Source organism: Clinocottus analis, unplaced genomic scaffold (assembly GCF_023055335.1).
Source record: "Clinocottus analis isolate CAN_PGR_092001 unplaced genomic scaffold, fCliAna1.0.p SCAF_11, whole genome shotgun sequence".
Lineage (NCBI taxonomy): Eukaryota > Metazoa > Chordata > Actinopteri > Perciformes > Cottidae > Clinocottus > Clinocottus analis.
Genome location: NW_027175832.1, coordinates 9,518,729 through 9,534,336, shown reverse-complemented (window position 1 = coordinate 9,534,336; position 15,608 = coordinate 9,518,729). Strand labels below are relative to the sequence as shown.

General features: G+C 42.0%; 1 protein-coding gene across 1 annotated transcript in view; it reads right to left on the bottom strand.

The window, feature by feature from the left end:
- The window catches only part of pappa2 (pappalysin 2), a 65,667-nt gene that overhangs the window by 11,101 nt on the left and 38,958 nt on the right, over positions 1–15,608 (bottom strand). The window contains exons 16-24 of the mRNA XM_068571600.1: positions 13,936–14,071; positions 13,631–13,805; positions 12,635–12,700; positions 12,444–12,540; positions 11,244–11,421; positions 7,931–8,144; positions 6,190–6,358; positions 4,771–4,903; positions 3,150–3,271 (exon numbers count right to left, since the gene is read on the bottom strand). Of these exons, the coding sequence (XP_068427701.1) occupies positions 3,150–3,271; positions 4,771–4,903; positions 6,190–6,358; positions 7,931–8,144; positions 11,244–11,421; positions 12,444–12,540; positions 12,635–12,700; positions 13,631–13,805; positions 13,936–14,071 (1,290 nt within the window). The remainder of the gene's footprint in view (positions 1–3,149; positions 3,272–4,770; positions 4,904–6,189; positions 6,359–7,930; positions 8,145–11,243; positions 11,422–12,443; positions 12,541–12,634; positions 12,701–13,630; positions 13,806–13,935; positions 14,072–15,608) is intronic.

Genomic DNA, 15,608 nt, shown 5'->3' with positions numbered 1-15,608 from the left:
AGTGAGATCGTTCACCAAATCCTACTCTGTGTATATTTTTAATTTAGGGAAATGTTGGAGTGGCTCAAACCTAAGGAGGCTAGTTAGGATCGTTGGGGGTATGAAATTGCTAAAAGGAAATTTAATTAATACTTCTGTTGGATTGTTATAAAAAAATGTCTAAAAGGTTGGCATTTTGGCCAAATGGAAAATGAAAGAGCTCATAGAGTGTCATCAATGTTCATCTTCTGGAGAGAATAAATGCCTTCTGGAAATTTTATGGGATTCTTGATTTAATTTTTGTGAAATATTCACTATACAACAGCAGAAAAAAGGTCAGGGAGATCAACAAAAACACAAATTCTGTGGGAACTTATAGTTTATTATCTCTAAACTATAATGGTACCTTTATTTGCCATTGATCTGCTAGCACTTGACTTGCCTTACCCTGAAAAGTCATAAAAAACATGAACAAAAATTCCTCTTGCTCTCATTCTGATTGCAGACTTGCAGATATTGTACCGTTGTCACGGACATATAGTAGATGCCAAACTCAAAGTTGCTCATTGAGGTTCTGATCCTCTGCCATTTATTTGACCCCAGGAATTTACAAGGTGGTTAGCAGATAGCTGATTGACTAACAAACATGGACAGAGAAAGTGGATCCTTCCCCTGCGATTTCCTGTGCAGCCCGACACAGCGCGGGGAGACCTGAGTCTGAGATTCGAGATAACACAATTCCTTGAAACCAGGAGGCAGTGCCAGAGATATGGCGTAAGTAACCAGACCCTCGTCCAAGTATTTGACCTTGGCAAGGGCAGACTAGCTGGCTGGCTGACCACCCAAAAAGTCAGGCAAAACTTGAGCAGTCTTTGCAACAGCATTAACGTAGAAGCGATTCCTGAGATATGATATTGGGTAACACGACCCACCTTAAAAAAGGCCAAACAACAGCCCTCCAACTCAGAACCCAAGACTTGACATTCCTACGAGTTCGCTGTGACTTGTATACACTGCGTGTGTGAGAGATGTGTGTTTTCCTGAAAGGCTTGACGTCAACTGGAACCTTTACTCTCGTCTATCTGCCTGTGATTTCCAGTAATTCAAAAGCATTTGAATGATAACAAACACACTCTCGCATACACACAAGTGGGATTCGGTTGTGTGATAGTGTGTGGTTAGCCGGTGCAGCCGGGAATACATTTTTTTTCCCAATTTTGCGTATTTTTTTCAAAAGATACTATCTTGCCAATGATTCTGTCAAACATCTGATATGAAACACATTTACACTTATTGTGATGAAATCTCGGCTGCAATTGTATAGATCTTAAAGCATTCTTGGTTACTCAAAGAGACTTTTAAATTTGAGAGTTTTTTAGTTTGTTTTACTACAATTGTTGCAAAATGTGTCCACTTCAAGAAGTTGGCTTCTTGGAGATTCAAAAAGCATTACTTCTACTGGAAAAGGTCTTATATAAAAACATTTTAAACCCTTACAATTTCCACTGCAACTTTCCTTAGTGGGGTCGAACCATGTGGCCCTTGAAAGGACATGACCTGAGTCCAAATAAGGATAATCATTAATCTCTATAAGAAAAAAGCTGGAAATGATCTCAACCTATTGACCGATTTTACGGTCCATTTGTGGGACACATTTCTTTTTTTCTTCTCCACTTTTGCTTCGTTTGAAATATCAACGTGGTAATAATTCATTTCCAATGTGACCGGTGTTAAGGTACATGGAGTTTAAATCACGCAAAACTGTCTTTTAACACACCATTAGCTCTAAACTAACAAAGCACAAACCCCTCTGTGTCGTCCTTTTCATTGGTGTCGCACCTTTACGCTCGTTTCTCAACGTTGGAAAATAAGCCCAAGAGGTGAGATATGTAAGGTATTAATTATGAAGGTAACATTGCAAACATGCATAGCAGCGAATGTTTGTTGTTTTTCTACGTCGTCCCCCCCCCCCAAATGAGTTGTCTTTGTCTTCAACTGAAATGAACTTGGCTTCAGTCAGTCTGCAGCAGTAGCTCAGTGCACTCCATGCTGTTGTTCAGACCACCAGATGTTTGGATGCATTATTCATTCTGATGGTTGTTTTTGTGTCAGAAGGGACTCCACGCTGTTTGTCATGGCAGCGAGAGAGAAAAACAATGAGCGTTTTACGAAAGCCAGCCAAGAGTTTCCGAACGCTACATTGTTATTAAGTAAGCCAATGGGGCGGTCTCATTTCTCACCACAGTGTGCTGCGTCGTGCAACGCGAAACAGCAACAGGTGCAAGCTGATCTATACGGCGCTCTTTCCTCTACGCCTATGTTTCATTGAGTTGGATCAAATTGATTTGAAGCATATATTAAATACCAGTTTTTGAATATAAAGTGACAAGAATGTATTTTTTCTCTATTACTGACTCTGTGAAAACCGTATTGAAAAACTGCAGCCAACAGTACATCTTTTGAATTCAGAGCTTCTGCAATGCAACGGTCATGCCAAAATTACAAGGATCTGATGTTTCCTCAAAAACAATGTCCATGAAGAATCCTCCAAAAGGTATTTAGAAAGGGGTGGGATGGACATCATTTTTAAGGAAAAGTCATCCACGCATCCAAAGCTGCTCGGCTTGTGAAAAGAGTTTGATGTGTTTGTGTGGCGGAAGTACTTAAGTAAAGACACAAGAGTAATCTCAAAGTTGAGCTTGGTCACAACTATTTGTTGAACAGAAAGCCAGCGTTTCAAACTGCAGATTGGGGTTGCGTTACTTTGCGTAACCTAATGTGAGCTAATGAACCATGCTAATGTGTTAATGAGCTAAGCTAAGATGACTAAAGGTTTACACACCGGGGACGTTTATTTTATGCGATTCATTTGCATGTAAATTTGTTTGGTTTGAACTGTTAATATTATCATAAATACCAAAAAGATAATATTACGGAGTAAAAAAGCAACGTCATTTCTTTCCCTGGAACTAAGTTGATTTTCTGAGCTTTGGCACCAAGAAAAAAGGCATCAACCAATCATGTTGTGTGGACTGGACACATAAAACAAAAATGTTATTGTTATTATTATTTTTGTATTTGTTTAGAACAGACTAGAACTAAAGTGAAGTCCAACAGAATCACCGGAGACAAACCAAACCGCGGTGACTTCCCCTCCTCAGACGTCTCACCTGGACTTTGGTGGGCAGCATCCAGTGCTTCAAAGAGTCGACTGTAGTACCATTGGGCAGAACCCCTGGGTCATGCAGATCCATGTCTACAGCTACAATGCATGTTGGGTAGCAAACAGCACCTGCAAGGAAGAGTTTGAAAAAAGGAAGAAAGAATAAATAAAATAACACTTACCTCTAACCTCCATTAACATCTGTTGAATTTATTCATGTCCAAACATTGAGGAAAAAGACAACCACATTACTTGAGACCACACAGTCGCCTGTGGTCTTGACCTTTGGCTACCATTACTATGATAGGGCTTTTATTATCTGTGTGCGTGCATGCGTGTGTGTTGTTTGCTGTGAGTCTAGCAGTTGTTTTTCAGGACAATTTAATAATGGTCTAATAATACGTTGAAGTATTTCAACTATAGCTTGACAAAGACATTTGTCTGCTGTCCTCTGTGTAGTGCCATGATGTTATAGAAAGTTCAACAAACAGGTACAATGTGCAGCGTTTAAGGGGATCCATTGGCAGAAATATAACATCAATGAATATTTTGTCCAACTGGCTAACATGTTTCTTCTCGGGGTGGAATCACCAAAGGTCGAAAGACACGATATTATAACAATACTTAAGTCTTGATATTATCACTATACTTAAGTCCATATATGATATTATCACAATACTTCAGTCCCGATACAATATTATCACAATACTTCAGTCCTGATACGATATTATCATGATACTGCAATATTATCACGTTACTGCGATACATTGAGTATTACGCTATATTGAGTAGTGTGTTGTATTGTGATTTATTACTTTTTTTCAATTGCAAATTGTCCCTAAAGGACAACTGTTACCATATTAAAACCGTCTTAAAACCCCCAGAGTATGGCTGTCAGGCTGTAGTGTCCATACCAATGAGTTAATGCATGTTCAAATACTTGTTGGCGTTAATGGATTTCTGTGTCAACGCATTTTTAACGCATTAACGTGCCCAGCCCTATTACTCTTATTTAAGTTAGTTCAGTACATGAGAAGACGAGAAATACACCTCTCTGTGCCCAAATTTAGAATTTTAACAATAGAATTTAAAAAAAACACAATATCAACAATCAAGAAATAGCCTGTGCTGTGATTGGACAGTTACAAATGTATCACTGTGTGGTGTCTGGGGGGCAGTTTTTCACCCTGTCATACTTTATGTATACTCTCCATTTTTCAGTTGGGAGAAGAAACCTTTTGCTGACTATTTCATATTTTAATCTTAGAAGGCAATAAACCAAGCTTCACGTTAAAGGCGAGACTGAGTCTGCTGGTTTGAGAGATGGTCAAAAAAATGATCCCGATCTATTTGAACAAGCATCATTTTCATGAGTTTGAAAAAGAAAAGAAAATTAAAAGAAAAACCGGAAACTAGTGTGACAAGAGGGATAACAAGCATACTATACAAGTGTATCGCATACAAGTGTTAAAAAGATGCTCTTCCTCCGTGGTTGCTTTTTCTATTCAGTCTATTCAGACCTCCTGCGCTTGTCTTTATTTTGTTTAAGAAAAGTGAGAGAGTATAATCAGGGCTGTTTATTTTTGATGGATTGCACTCTCATCCCTGACAAAGAAGGTTACACTCACCGACATCCATCCCCTGGTCGCAGCTGTACTCGACAGAGTTGAGATCGGCAGGAGGCGAGCACAATCCCTGGAGCTTGGAGCACATGGTGAACTCGGCGGTCCAGTCCCCCACCTTAGTGCAGCGGATCTCCCTCTGGAGACAAATACAGATACTAAAATCCATTGGTCCTCGCAGACAGCTATTACCTCCAACCATAATTTTGTAGTTGCCAGGTATTGGGCAAAGAGATTGTCTGCCTTTTCTCCAATATAATAGAACTAGATGGCACTTGGCGCAGTTGAGCAAGTTGGCGCTATATTGATGGCGTCCGTCTGGTCTGAGCTGCAATGTCAGTGATGCGGTGGAAAGAAAACAGTTCCTTGATGAAACTGCTCACAACAACCTGAAATGTGGTTCTGCAGAGACCTACTGGAGCAAGAACTAACATCGAGGGGGTTTTGCCGGGTTTTTATACTTCTGTCTGTGGACGGCTTTTGTCATTGCGACAGCTTCGCAACCGTTTAGGATGCAGTCATGAAGCTTTACAGCTGTGTCATTGAGTCTCTGATGTGGAAGTGTCTTAAACTTCTCTTTCCTGACCAACAGGGGGCGACTCTTCGGTTGCAAAAAGGAGTCTGGTTGTATAGAAGTCTATGAGAAAATGACTCTAATTCTCTCTTGATTTATTCTCTCAGTAAACATTGTAAACATGAGTTTATGTCTTCATCTCTAGTTTAAAGTTTTCTTCAATATGGCATGATGTTTATTCAGTAAATAATGCTCCATTTTGAATCAACTAAAACATAAACCAAAGTATACTTTAGGACGGGGCTTACTGGGATTGACAAGTTGCTGATGTGGCATCTCTACGTCACTGCTCCTCATTCCAAACATGGTCACTTCCGTTCACTGGTTGCAGAAAGCCAAGATGGCCCCGGTGCGCTTTGTGTGATCCCATCGCAAGATGTTTTGTTTTTTTGCATCGTCACCGTGCATCCAATTCAGAAGACTCAAGCTTTTCACCCTGTCCATCTGATCAAAACTCGACTTTTGATAATGATGTGACCAAACATTTGAAAAAAACTGGACAGCTGTTGAAAGGGCCGATCACACCAGACGCGACTCTAAAAAACGCGTCTCTAGCAAAACCATTGATTCACTGTGGTACGGCGTGCCTTTCATGTGCGCTTTTTCATCGCTGCGCAGCGCGTTTTTCTAGCATTTGTTTTAGCATTTTTTCAGCGCGTTTAAAAGTTAAAATAATCTCAACTCCTAAGCGCACTGCGCGAAGTCACTGTCACACTCGGCCTTTTTAAAAAAACGCCCAGCGCATTTTTTAAAAAAAATGACGGGCGCGTTTTTGTCAACGCGTTTTTGTCAACGCGTTTTTTAAGCGGCTGCCCTTTAAAAAGTTACGTCTTGTGTGATCGGCCCCTTACATCTTCTGTGGCATCTGGGCACTGCAGGGTGCAGACGGTGTCGTAGTGCAGGCCGTTGGTGCAGGTGTACATGCCCTGGAATACATCAGGTGGAGCCGGGCAGGATATCGGCTCGCAGTTAGTCTCCTCCCACTGCCCCCCACCCAGGCACTCCAACCTGAAGTACTTCCTAAAGACAGCAGGCGCAGAAGAGTGAGTCTCAGAGGAATCGAAAATTCTAAACTTACACAACAGCAGTTTGAATTACATTCAAGGAGTTACTTTCTCTTTTTTTTTTGTGACGTGAGCAATAATTGGGCCAAAATTACAGTTCATGCTCAATTCTTGGTTATTTATGCTTTACATTTGGCCCAGAGGATGTTTCACAGACATAATTGACCTGACAGATGAGTTTAGAACAAATAAATGTAACATGGTGGCTGAAAGCCTCTTGTGTAGTATCATACACTCATACAGAAACACTGAGGTTTACAATAACAACAACAAAATCCCTCATGAACCGTATGCACTCATTACTCCCGCTCAGTGCAGTCCTACAGGGGGTGGGGGGAGATCTCCGGTGTGGTAAATGTAGTTTGTGTGTGTTGGGAGGAGGGCGGGGGGGGGGGAGTACATGGTGTCAAAGGTGAGAGTAACAGTCCTGTTTAAAGCTCTTTAAAAGCTGCTGCTGTTCACTTTCACATGTTGGACTAATAAAGCATCGGGGGTTATTAAAATGTTTGCACGTTTGAGAAAGAGTAACTCATTAAAAGATACCCAGCTGCAAATGGATCTTTACATAAGATGGTTTTCCACCTTATTGGGTGGAAATTTTGCGTGTACAAAACTATAAAAAAAAAAGAAAAAAATTATACTGCCTCATATGAGAGTAAAAGTCATCTCGTTAGATATTTGATATACTGCATTTTACGGCGATTCAAGGCAGCGAGGACAATGTGTGTTATACACAAGAGCTCCATCGACAGCAGGATATTAAACTCAGCCCAGAGGCTGTGTCTCCTCCTGTTAGGACCCCCTCGTCTCATTAACAACATGTGAACTGTGTTCAGTAATGAGCAGTTACCCCAAAACAAACACAATTGGCTAAGTAATGACACAGCAGTACATGTTTACTGGACCTGAATGTGAGCGAAACCGAGCATAGTGTTGCAGGTGTTGGACCATATTGTTATTTTATATATATATATAAATATTATATATAAACACATTGAGGTTTGGGTGTTCATGTGATGCATCGTTACATCATTGCATAAAATACCTAAATCTAATAACCTAATTTCATCGAGCATTGCGTAACGAGAGTCTTGTAAAATAAATCAAAAGAAGGATTTTCCTCCATTATTGCAGGAAGGCATGCGTGTTAGAAATCTGTTTGCTTTGGTCTGCTGTCTCCACAGGCGTAGTAGCATTTAAAAGGCATTGCGCAACCAACAGCATGATCCATTCTTCTTTTAGTGTTTTAAAAAACGTCTGTACATCCTTTTACATAAAAAAAAATTGATATGCCCGAAAAAGAAAAAAAGAATCCATCTATATGATAATTCAAGGTGTCAATCATATAGAACCCACTGGAAAGAAACAAAAGATGAGATTATGCAGCTCTAGCATGGATGATTTAAGATGCCACACACTGCTATTAATACAAAACAAATGTATTCATTATTTTTACGAGTGATGCTAGTATAACGCCCCTCCAGACACAAGCTGCCGTAGCGCTACTCTCCGTCCCGAAAACACTGACCTCGGCGTCTTCTTCTTGAGACTCCCTATCACATAGAAGCCCGGGCTGCATTTGTAACGGCAGACAGCGCCGACGTCGTGCCCCGAGGCCACGCAGTCTGCTGTCAACAGCTTGGCGGCGGGTATGTCGGGAACCTCAGGACACTCTATCTTGCAGTAGGCCTCTGGGAAAGACCACAAGCCGTCTTCCAGACACACCAACCTGTCGCTGTCCCCTGAGAAAGGGGGGAGAGGCAGAGGGAGGAAAGGTTTTTGGTTGGATTTGTTGGTCAGTTTTTCAGCGGCCACCGACGGAGACTCGTCAGTGAGTTGCTGACAGTGAGTTCCCTGGGCCCACGAGCAGGAAACGACAATCGTTTCACTTGTGGGTGGTTTAACGTCTCATTTTTCTTGAGAAAACCACTGAAATGTTTCTGTGACATGCTGAAATATCAACATCAATTAAAGAGTCATGAAGTCACCCACACGTAACTGACATCACAACCTTGAGTAATGTCACAACTGGACATAGTTGTTGTGACATCACACGTTGGTTTGTAGACCGCCGTTTTGAAGCCTTGAGTTCTGGGTTTTGCCTGTCGCCATCTTGGTTTTTTTTGCAACCGGTGATCGAAAGTTACAATATTTGGAATGCGGAGTGACGTAGAGACGTCATATACGTCTGTGGTAGTGGCAGCGCCCTGTCAATCACAGTAAACCCGCCCTAAAGCATAACTGCTTTGAGGTCTATTTGACTCATGTACCAAGTTGGTACCATTTTGACATGAAAAAAAGTCCCATTTTAATACATTTTTAATAAACAAGCGAACATTGCTCTGAATAGCAGTGGGGGCGTGGCTTCAAGGACACAGGAATGAAGCTTGCCGTCTGCAATCAGCGGACTGGGACTTAATGACTGCTCAAGTTTCACACTCTATTATGTTGCTGGATACACTAACTTTAAAACTGAACTATTCTTCATTCAAAACTACACTCGTAGTTTGCCATACTACCTTATGCAACCAATAACGTTAATGCTGGCTAAATACCTCTGCTAATTAAATCCATGCTTTACTTTATAACCGCTGTGGTTAGATCAAGGCAAGAAACTAATGCACCAAATTGGAAATTACCTCCGTTACGTGTCACTGATGTTTCGAGGAACTGTGACTTGGACGTGTCCCTTAACCTTTAGGCCCCCAAAAGTATAGTATAAAAGTTATACTTTCGAGTACATAGAGTTGGAAAAGTAACACAATTCAATAATTTTCCTCCCTAAAGATCATAATACATCTATAGCTGTTTGGGGCCCTTGCAGACCAACTTTGTCTACCGGTGGACTCTGCCATTGGTGTTCTTCCCAGAACCAGAGTGTGTTTTTGACCGTGAGAAAATTGTTACTTGGGGGGCCGACACAACTTGGACTCAAGAAAGCGCAGTGTAGATCGTGAAGTTGTTGGCGGTTCTTAAGGAAGCCACTAACGCCACAGGCCGAGGCATCGGGCCCGTTAAGAGCAGACGTGTTGGGAGCGGGCCTTACACTCCGTAGAGCTCAGAGACAAAGAGGAACACGAGAGGTGCTCAAGTAGGTCAACAGCATGGATTCATTTCTGTCCCACTAACATTCCCCTAGTGTCTCGTACAGTTATGATGCTGTACACCATGCCTGCATCTCAACCAACTGCGTTTCTTTCTTACCGGGACTATAAAATGTTTTGAATCTTTTACATGGAATCACATTTTTCTCAAGCCGCTTAAAACGTTGTGCCAGCCTTTGCGGTGATCGAAATTCCTTGCCGCTGTGCTGGTGTCCGCTGAATACATTGTGTTCTTTGTAGCCGAGTGACACATGACGGCCTTTGAGCACATTTCTCCCAAACCCCAAAAGCCACAAACAGACTTCTATCTGTGCCTATGTTGTGTTCCGGGGGTCATGAATACATGGGTTCTGACTGCTGACACTACTGCAACATTTGAGCGTTCCCGGTAGCTTTCCTAACCACAAATACAGGCGTGTGGACAGCGTGCTTGTTCCATCTAATCGCTTCAAGAAGCATCTACTACATTGCGTAACTTGCATTACCAGAAAGGGGGCTGTGCTTTTTTATTTTCTATTTTAGTGTGTAACTATGATTTTGTGCGTGTGTGGCGGTGCTCCTAATTACGGGTGCCATGGGCAATATTTGTTCTGACTCATTATGGTGCAAGTGGTGTTTTTAAAAACCATTGTGAACATCCCAGTGGAGGGAATTTGTGCCAAGTGTGTTTGTGTGTGAGCGGGATGATGCCATGTAGATGTTTCTGTCAGTGTTCATCCTGAATTTTAAGTAACTGCAATCCACACTGACGTTTTAAAAAGCCATAAAGCTACGACGAGCGCTGTGAGGAGACGAGAGAAGTCGTGGTCGTGATTGTGTAAATGGCATTCCCTCTGTGATTTTTACGGCAACGCTGTAGATTAGTTCCCCAGGTCTTAGTGTTTAAAACAAATTAGTTTTAAAAAAAAGCAGCTGTCTTTAACTTTAACAGGATGCGCCTTGTAAAAAAGGGCCAATTTAAAAGTGTAATTGAGTAAAATCAAGGTTTAATGTGAATTTCATTTTATGGACTGTGACTAGTGGGAGCATCTTGCTGGGGGTTTGTGAGCTCACCACACTGAGCTGTGACTGTTTGGTCGCAGCAGCAGAGAACATGACTGAGAGCGCGTGGCCTCTTCGACGACCTCTGTCGTTCAGCAATGGAATGATAGCTCAAAAAGTCAGTTCGTCAAAGGAGGTCCCTGAAACTGATTATAATGATCAGTTTGTATTGTAAACACAGAATAATAAATAATAGTATGATTATTTTGAGTTGTTTTTTTGTTGTCTCAGTGGTTAGCATCCCAGTCTTTCTATCAGAAGGTCAGTTGTTAGAACCCTGGCTCTGCTAATCCATGTTCATGTGTCCTTGAGCAAGACACTTAACGCCGTATTGCTCCCCGTTGCTGTGCCGATGGTGTATTGGTGTAAAAATGTAAGTCGCTTTGGATGAAAGCATCAGCTAAAATGGTAATGTAATGTCTGCCACCATTTATATGTGGATGTCCAATCCAAGTGTTCGTGTGCAATGCATCCTGGTATATGTAGGCACTGCCTGCACAGCTCCGTGAGAAGGACAACACCGCTTCTCTGTCAATGCAGCATGTGGCGAGGACTTTTTTTTTTTTTACTTCACTTGACTACGTTTCCCATCAACACTGGTTGGACGTCCACATAAAAGGTGCCAAATCTGCTAATAGACAAGACCAGACCAGAACTAATGGACTAGATCAGGATGTTGGCTTGTTTATAGCTTACCTTGTAGTATGGCTGGTGATCCACAGGTGAAGGAGCACTGTTTGCCGAAGGTGGTCCCCCAGGGGCAGCTGAATATGGCGTGGTAGACGTGAGACTGATCGGGCAGGCCGCAGTCTACCTGCTGACAGCTAACAACACGATCCCACGAACCATGGAAACACTCCAGCTGTGTTTCTCTCTGAAACAAAATAACTTGTTTGTCTCGTTTCTAAAAGGATTCAAATAGGAACGGGGGGCCGGGAGGGGAAATGGTCAACAAACCATCTCAACATGCCTGATGACACATTATATCTAAAATGTAATCCTGAAGGTAGTGGGAGGTCCCGGATTTCCATTTTTTTTATTATTTATTTGTGCCCTGTGCATGGTTTCCCTCATAATTCATAAGAGGTTAGAATTTCCCGAGATTTTGTAAGCAAAAAGGAATACAACCACAACTGTTGAGTGAAAAAATAAACAAAAAGAGTGGAATAAATGATTGTAGTATGACTCTAGAATCTGTGAGAAGGACACACTGATGGAAACTATGGAAGCCCTGAGAGGCTAAAAAAATGTAAAATAGTTTTCTCTCCTGGGTTTTGGCATGATCATATTTTATAAATATATATTGTATCAATATGTATTTTATGCGATTGAATCGTTCGACGGGTGGTTTGCTGTGTGAAAGCAAACTAACCAACCACTGGATATTAATGAGAGCAGATACGTGATTATTAGCATGATTTCTAAAGCTAAACTACTCACAAGTAACACTAAATTGACCTGCTTGTGTGACCCAATCATGCAAAGCAACATGTATGCATGTTAGAGAGCGTGTTTCTCCTGATTAATAGATCAAAAGCTGCTAAAACAACTGCTTGAAAACAGTAAATTGTATGACAGCTATGACAGCAATCCCAGAATAATAAGCCGTGAAAAACTTTTGGACGTCTCACGGACGTCAATTTGCAGTCTAAAAATAACAATAATCAGTTATTTCCTTGTGAGCTCTTTGTGACACCAACGATGACAAAATATGCACGTTGAAAGTATCAAAGTGCTGCATAAACTGTCTGTCGATGTCTTTCTCCTGAGCCCATGGTGCTGCACCTCTTACATTTTTGTTAAATAAAACCCAACAACCTCCTGCAGTTGATCCTAACTGGAGGATAGAGTGATTTCATGTGGGCAGTGCAACACGTAGTAGGATTCTCCGTGTACCTGGTGGGGTAGGGTTCGCTTGCTGTTGAGGATAGTGACGCTGAAACCACGGTGACACTGGACCAAGCAGTGAGAGGATTTCCCTCCTCCCGTACACCTGTGGAGACACGCCGATATATCGGTGGTTCTTTCGCTTGTTTCGCTCCGCCCGCTTAAATTGCTCAGGGGGTTTCGTTTCGAGGGGGGCCTACCTGACCGAGGCGTGCTCCAGCCGCAGTGTGCCGCAGCTGTCCAGCTGGCACGGCTGCCGCAAACAGCTGTTTTCAGGGATGGGGAGGGACGAGAGGCAGGGAGGATTAGAGCAAGCAGCTGAAGGAGGCCTAGACGGATTGCTTGTTTCTGGGCAGACAAATTCAATCTGATTAAACAAGGTTTAGGATAGGAATATGTCTGTTATTTTAGCTGTTCAGCAATACCAAAAATGACTTACCAATGCCCCAAAACTGAACATTTTTTAAACTGCTAATTGTTATTTTTTTTACAATTGAGACGGACATTTAAAGACTGTTCACGGGTCTAGAGTCGTGAAGTCGAATCAATCGCCTCATGTGATAGAACTGGAGTCAGTGTCTTTTGAAGGAGAATCCACATCACAGCTGAACCTCTGCAGCCCGGCTCCTCATCTCTCCATGAGACTGAATGGTCCAGTTTTTTTATATTGATGCTCTGTTTTACTGTTGTTTGTTATTTTCAAAGTTTTATCTTTTTATCCTGTTTTATTTTGTAAGGCAACCTTGGGTGACTTGAAAGGCGACTCCAAATAAAATGTATTATTATTATTAGTTGCATTGAGGGAAACGCGATCGTCAAATTTTCCGACAACGGAGAATGTGTGGTATAAAGAAGCAGTTTATCTGCTTCTGCCGCATAAGTTTTCATCTTTATTTTAAATAAAAAATTGTACATCGTGAGCTCCACAGCGTTGAAACAACATCAAGGTTAAGAATGAGCTACTCAGCCAATATTCTAAAAGGTTCTGTTTTTATGTGTTTATAACACAATGTGTCAAACCCCCAACTTGGATTCAAACATGTTCTTTGCTGAGAACATTGGGTGTGTGTGTGTGTGTGTGTGTGTGTGTGTGTGTGTGTGTGTGTGTGTGTGTGTGTGTGTGTGTGTGTGTGTGTAAGCATGCATGGGTGTGTAGTAGTAGGTAGTTGTGGGAGAGCCCACCCTGTGATGCGCACCCGGTCAGGGCAAAAGAGCTGAAGTGGCAGGACGTCCTCAGGGCCACGCCTCCCACTGCCACAGAGGGCGAGGAGAAGAGGAGAATAACCGAGGCTGTGATGAAGAAGGGTCGAGAGAGGTCGTGGGTCACGTTCACCACCAACGGGTTCCGATGGCACGAGAGGTCATGTGTGCCTGGGTGAAAGGAAGGGTTTTGAGGACTCCTTTAGCTTTTGAAATTGACCAACAGTTTGTTTACACTTTATTGCGCTTTTACTTTGCCATATGATCAAATACATACAAATCAATACAAGTAAAAAAGTACCGAGTGAGTGGTTCTTCCCAGTTGTGTCGGACAGGAGGATGGTTGCCGTCCTCCGACACTGCTCCCCTGACCACAAGCCATCTGAAGCCAGGTACACCATCACAGAAGCTGCCACGCCGGGATGGACAAATCCCACCTGGATCAATAAAAAAAAAAGCAGCTTGAAGAAGAAAAAAAGATTTATATGAAGAAAAAAATAATGTCTTGCCATTGCTAGAAAAATACCTAAAATTAAATAATTAGATTAGATAAAATACTTAGTCCTATGAGAATAGTATGTTGGCCAGAGCTGAGCTATACATCATTAAATGTGGGGTTTTGTCATCTTGATTAGTTGTTTGATAAAGATCATAGTTTCAAGTAAAATAAGTACGCTTGTTATGTTACGGGAGTAAACTTTCACACCGGACACAAACTGTGGTATTCTGGGTGAAAGTCCTGGGTCTGTTGGAACAGTTCATCTACGCAGACTTGACCCTTCGCTAAGTCCCGCCCCTCAAACACAACTCTGCTCCAAAGACTCGCATGCAGTTGTTTGTATATTGTCTTCATCTTCATATTTAATTGTTCAGGGTGTTAAGTTACTGACCGTGTGGGCTCTTTTGTAGTTCTAAAATGCTGGACAGTGAAGAAGCAGGGGGCGTGGCTTAGCGAAGGGCTAATAATGTTAGAGATGTGGGCTAAAATCCAATGGTATATATATTTAAGTTGGAATCCGCCTCTTTATGAAGGAGTTTCAACTTTTCACAGCCACCTGTTTAGCTGACAGACTGCAGAGGTTTCATCCTTAAAAGATGGATTTTGGAGTATCACTTTTAGAAAATAAGGAAGGGCTTCCAAAGAAATAAGTAAGAACTGTCAGATGAGGCGAATGCCTTTAGAGAGCCGACAGAGATAGGTAAGATAGATGAAAACTTTTCGGATAAAGTGAGACTTGATATTTAAGGCGAGGGAGGCCTTTCAGAGACAGAAAGAACACTTCAAATGTTTCAGGGAGAGTTGGCAGATACGAGTGTTATCATGGAGGCCCTTTCAGACGTTGAAAGAGTCTTTAGGGAGAAGACGGCCCCTCCGGAGAGGTTGCAGAGATGTGGATGATGAAGAGAGCGTTTACAAAAGAAGCAAGGAATGTAAAGATGACTCCTTCAATGGAGAAGTGGAGTGGATGAGGGGGAAAGAAGAAGGGAAAAAAAAAAAGAATGTGCAAGGAAGAAAAGAGGCTTGAAAGGACCGTGTAATCCGGAGCACGACGGACAAAAAGGTTTGGAAGTGATCACTCAAATCGACAGCTTGCCTACGCTTAGTCTGGACCTGCAGAGCTGAGGGTGGGAACTGCGGCTGTGGAAAGATTAAATCGCACAACCACGACTAAATATAAGAACCAGACACAGGTCGGGAATGAAAAGTCAGGTCCAAAATGCTGCGCAGTAAAGGATCTGGGACATCACAGCTGAATGCTGGTGCTGCACAGATACGCATGGCAATTAGGGACCTTCTCCACGGCAACAGCAGCTATTGTAATCCTCTGCGCACGTCAAATGCCATCCATTCTAATGTGTTCAATCATAAATAAACAATTAGTAAGTTGATTCATGATATCATAAATAATTACTTTTTGTGTTGGTATGCATTTTCTGGCGGCCATAATAAAGTATAATTATACATATATGATG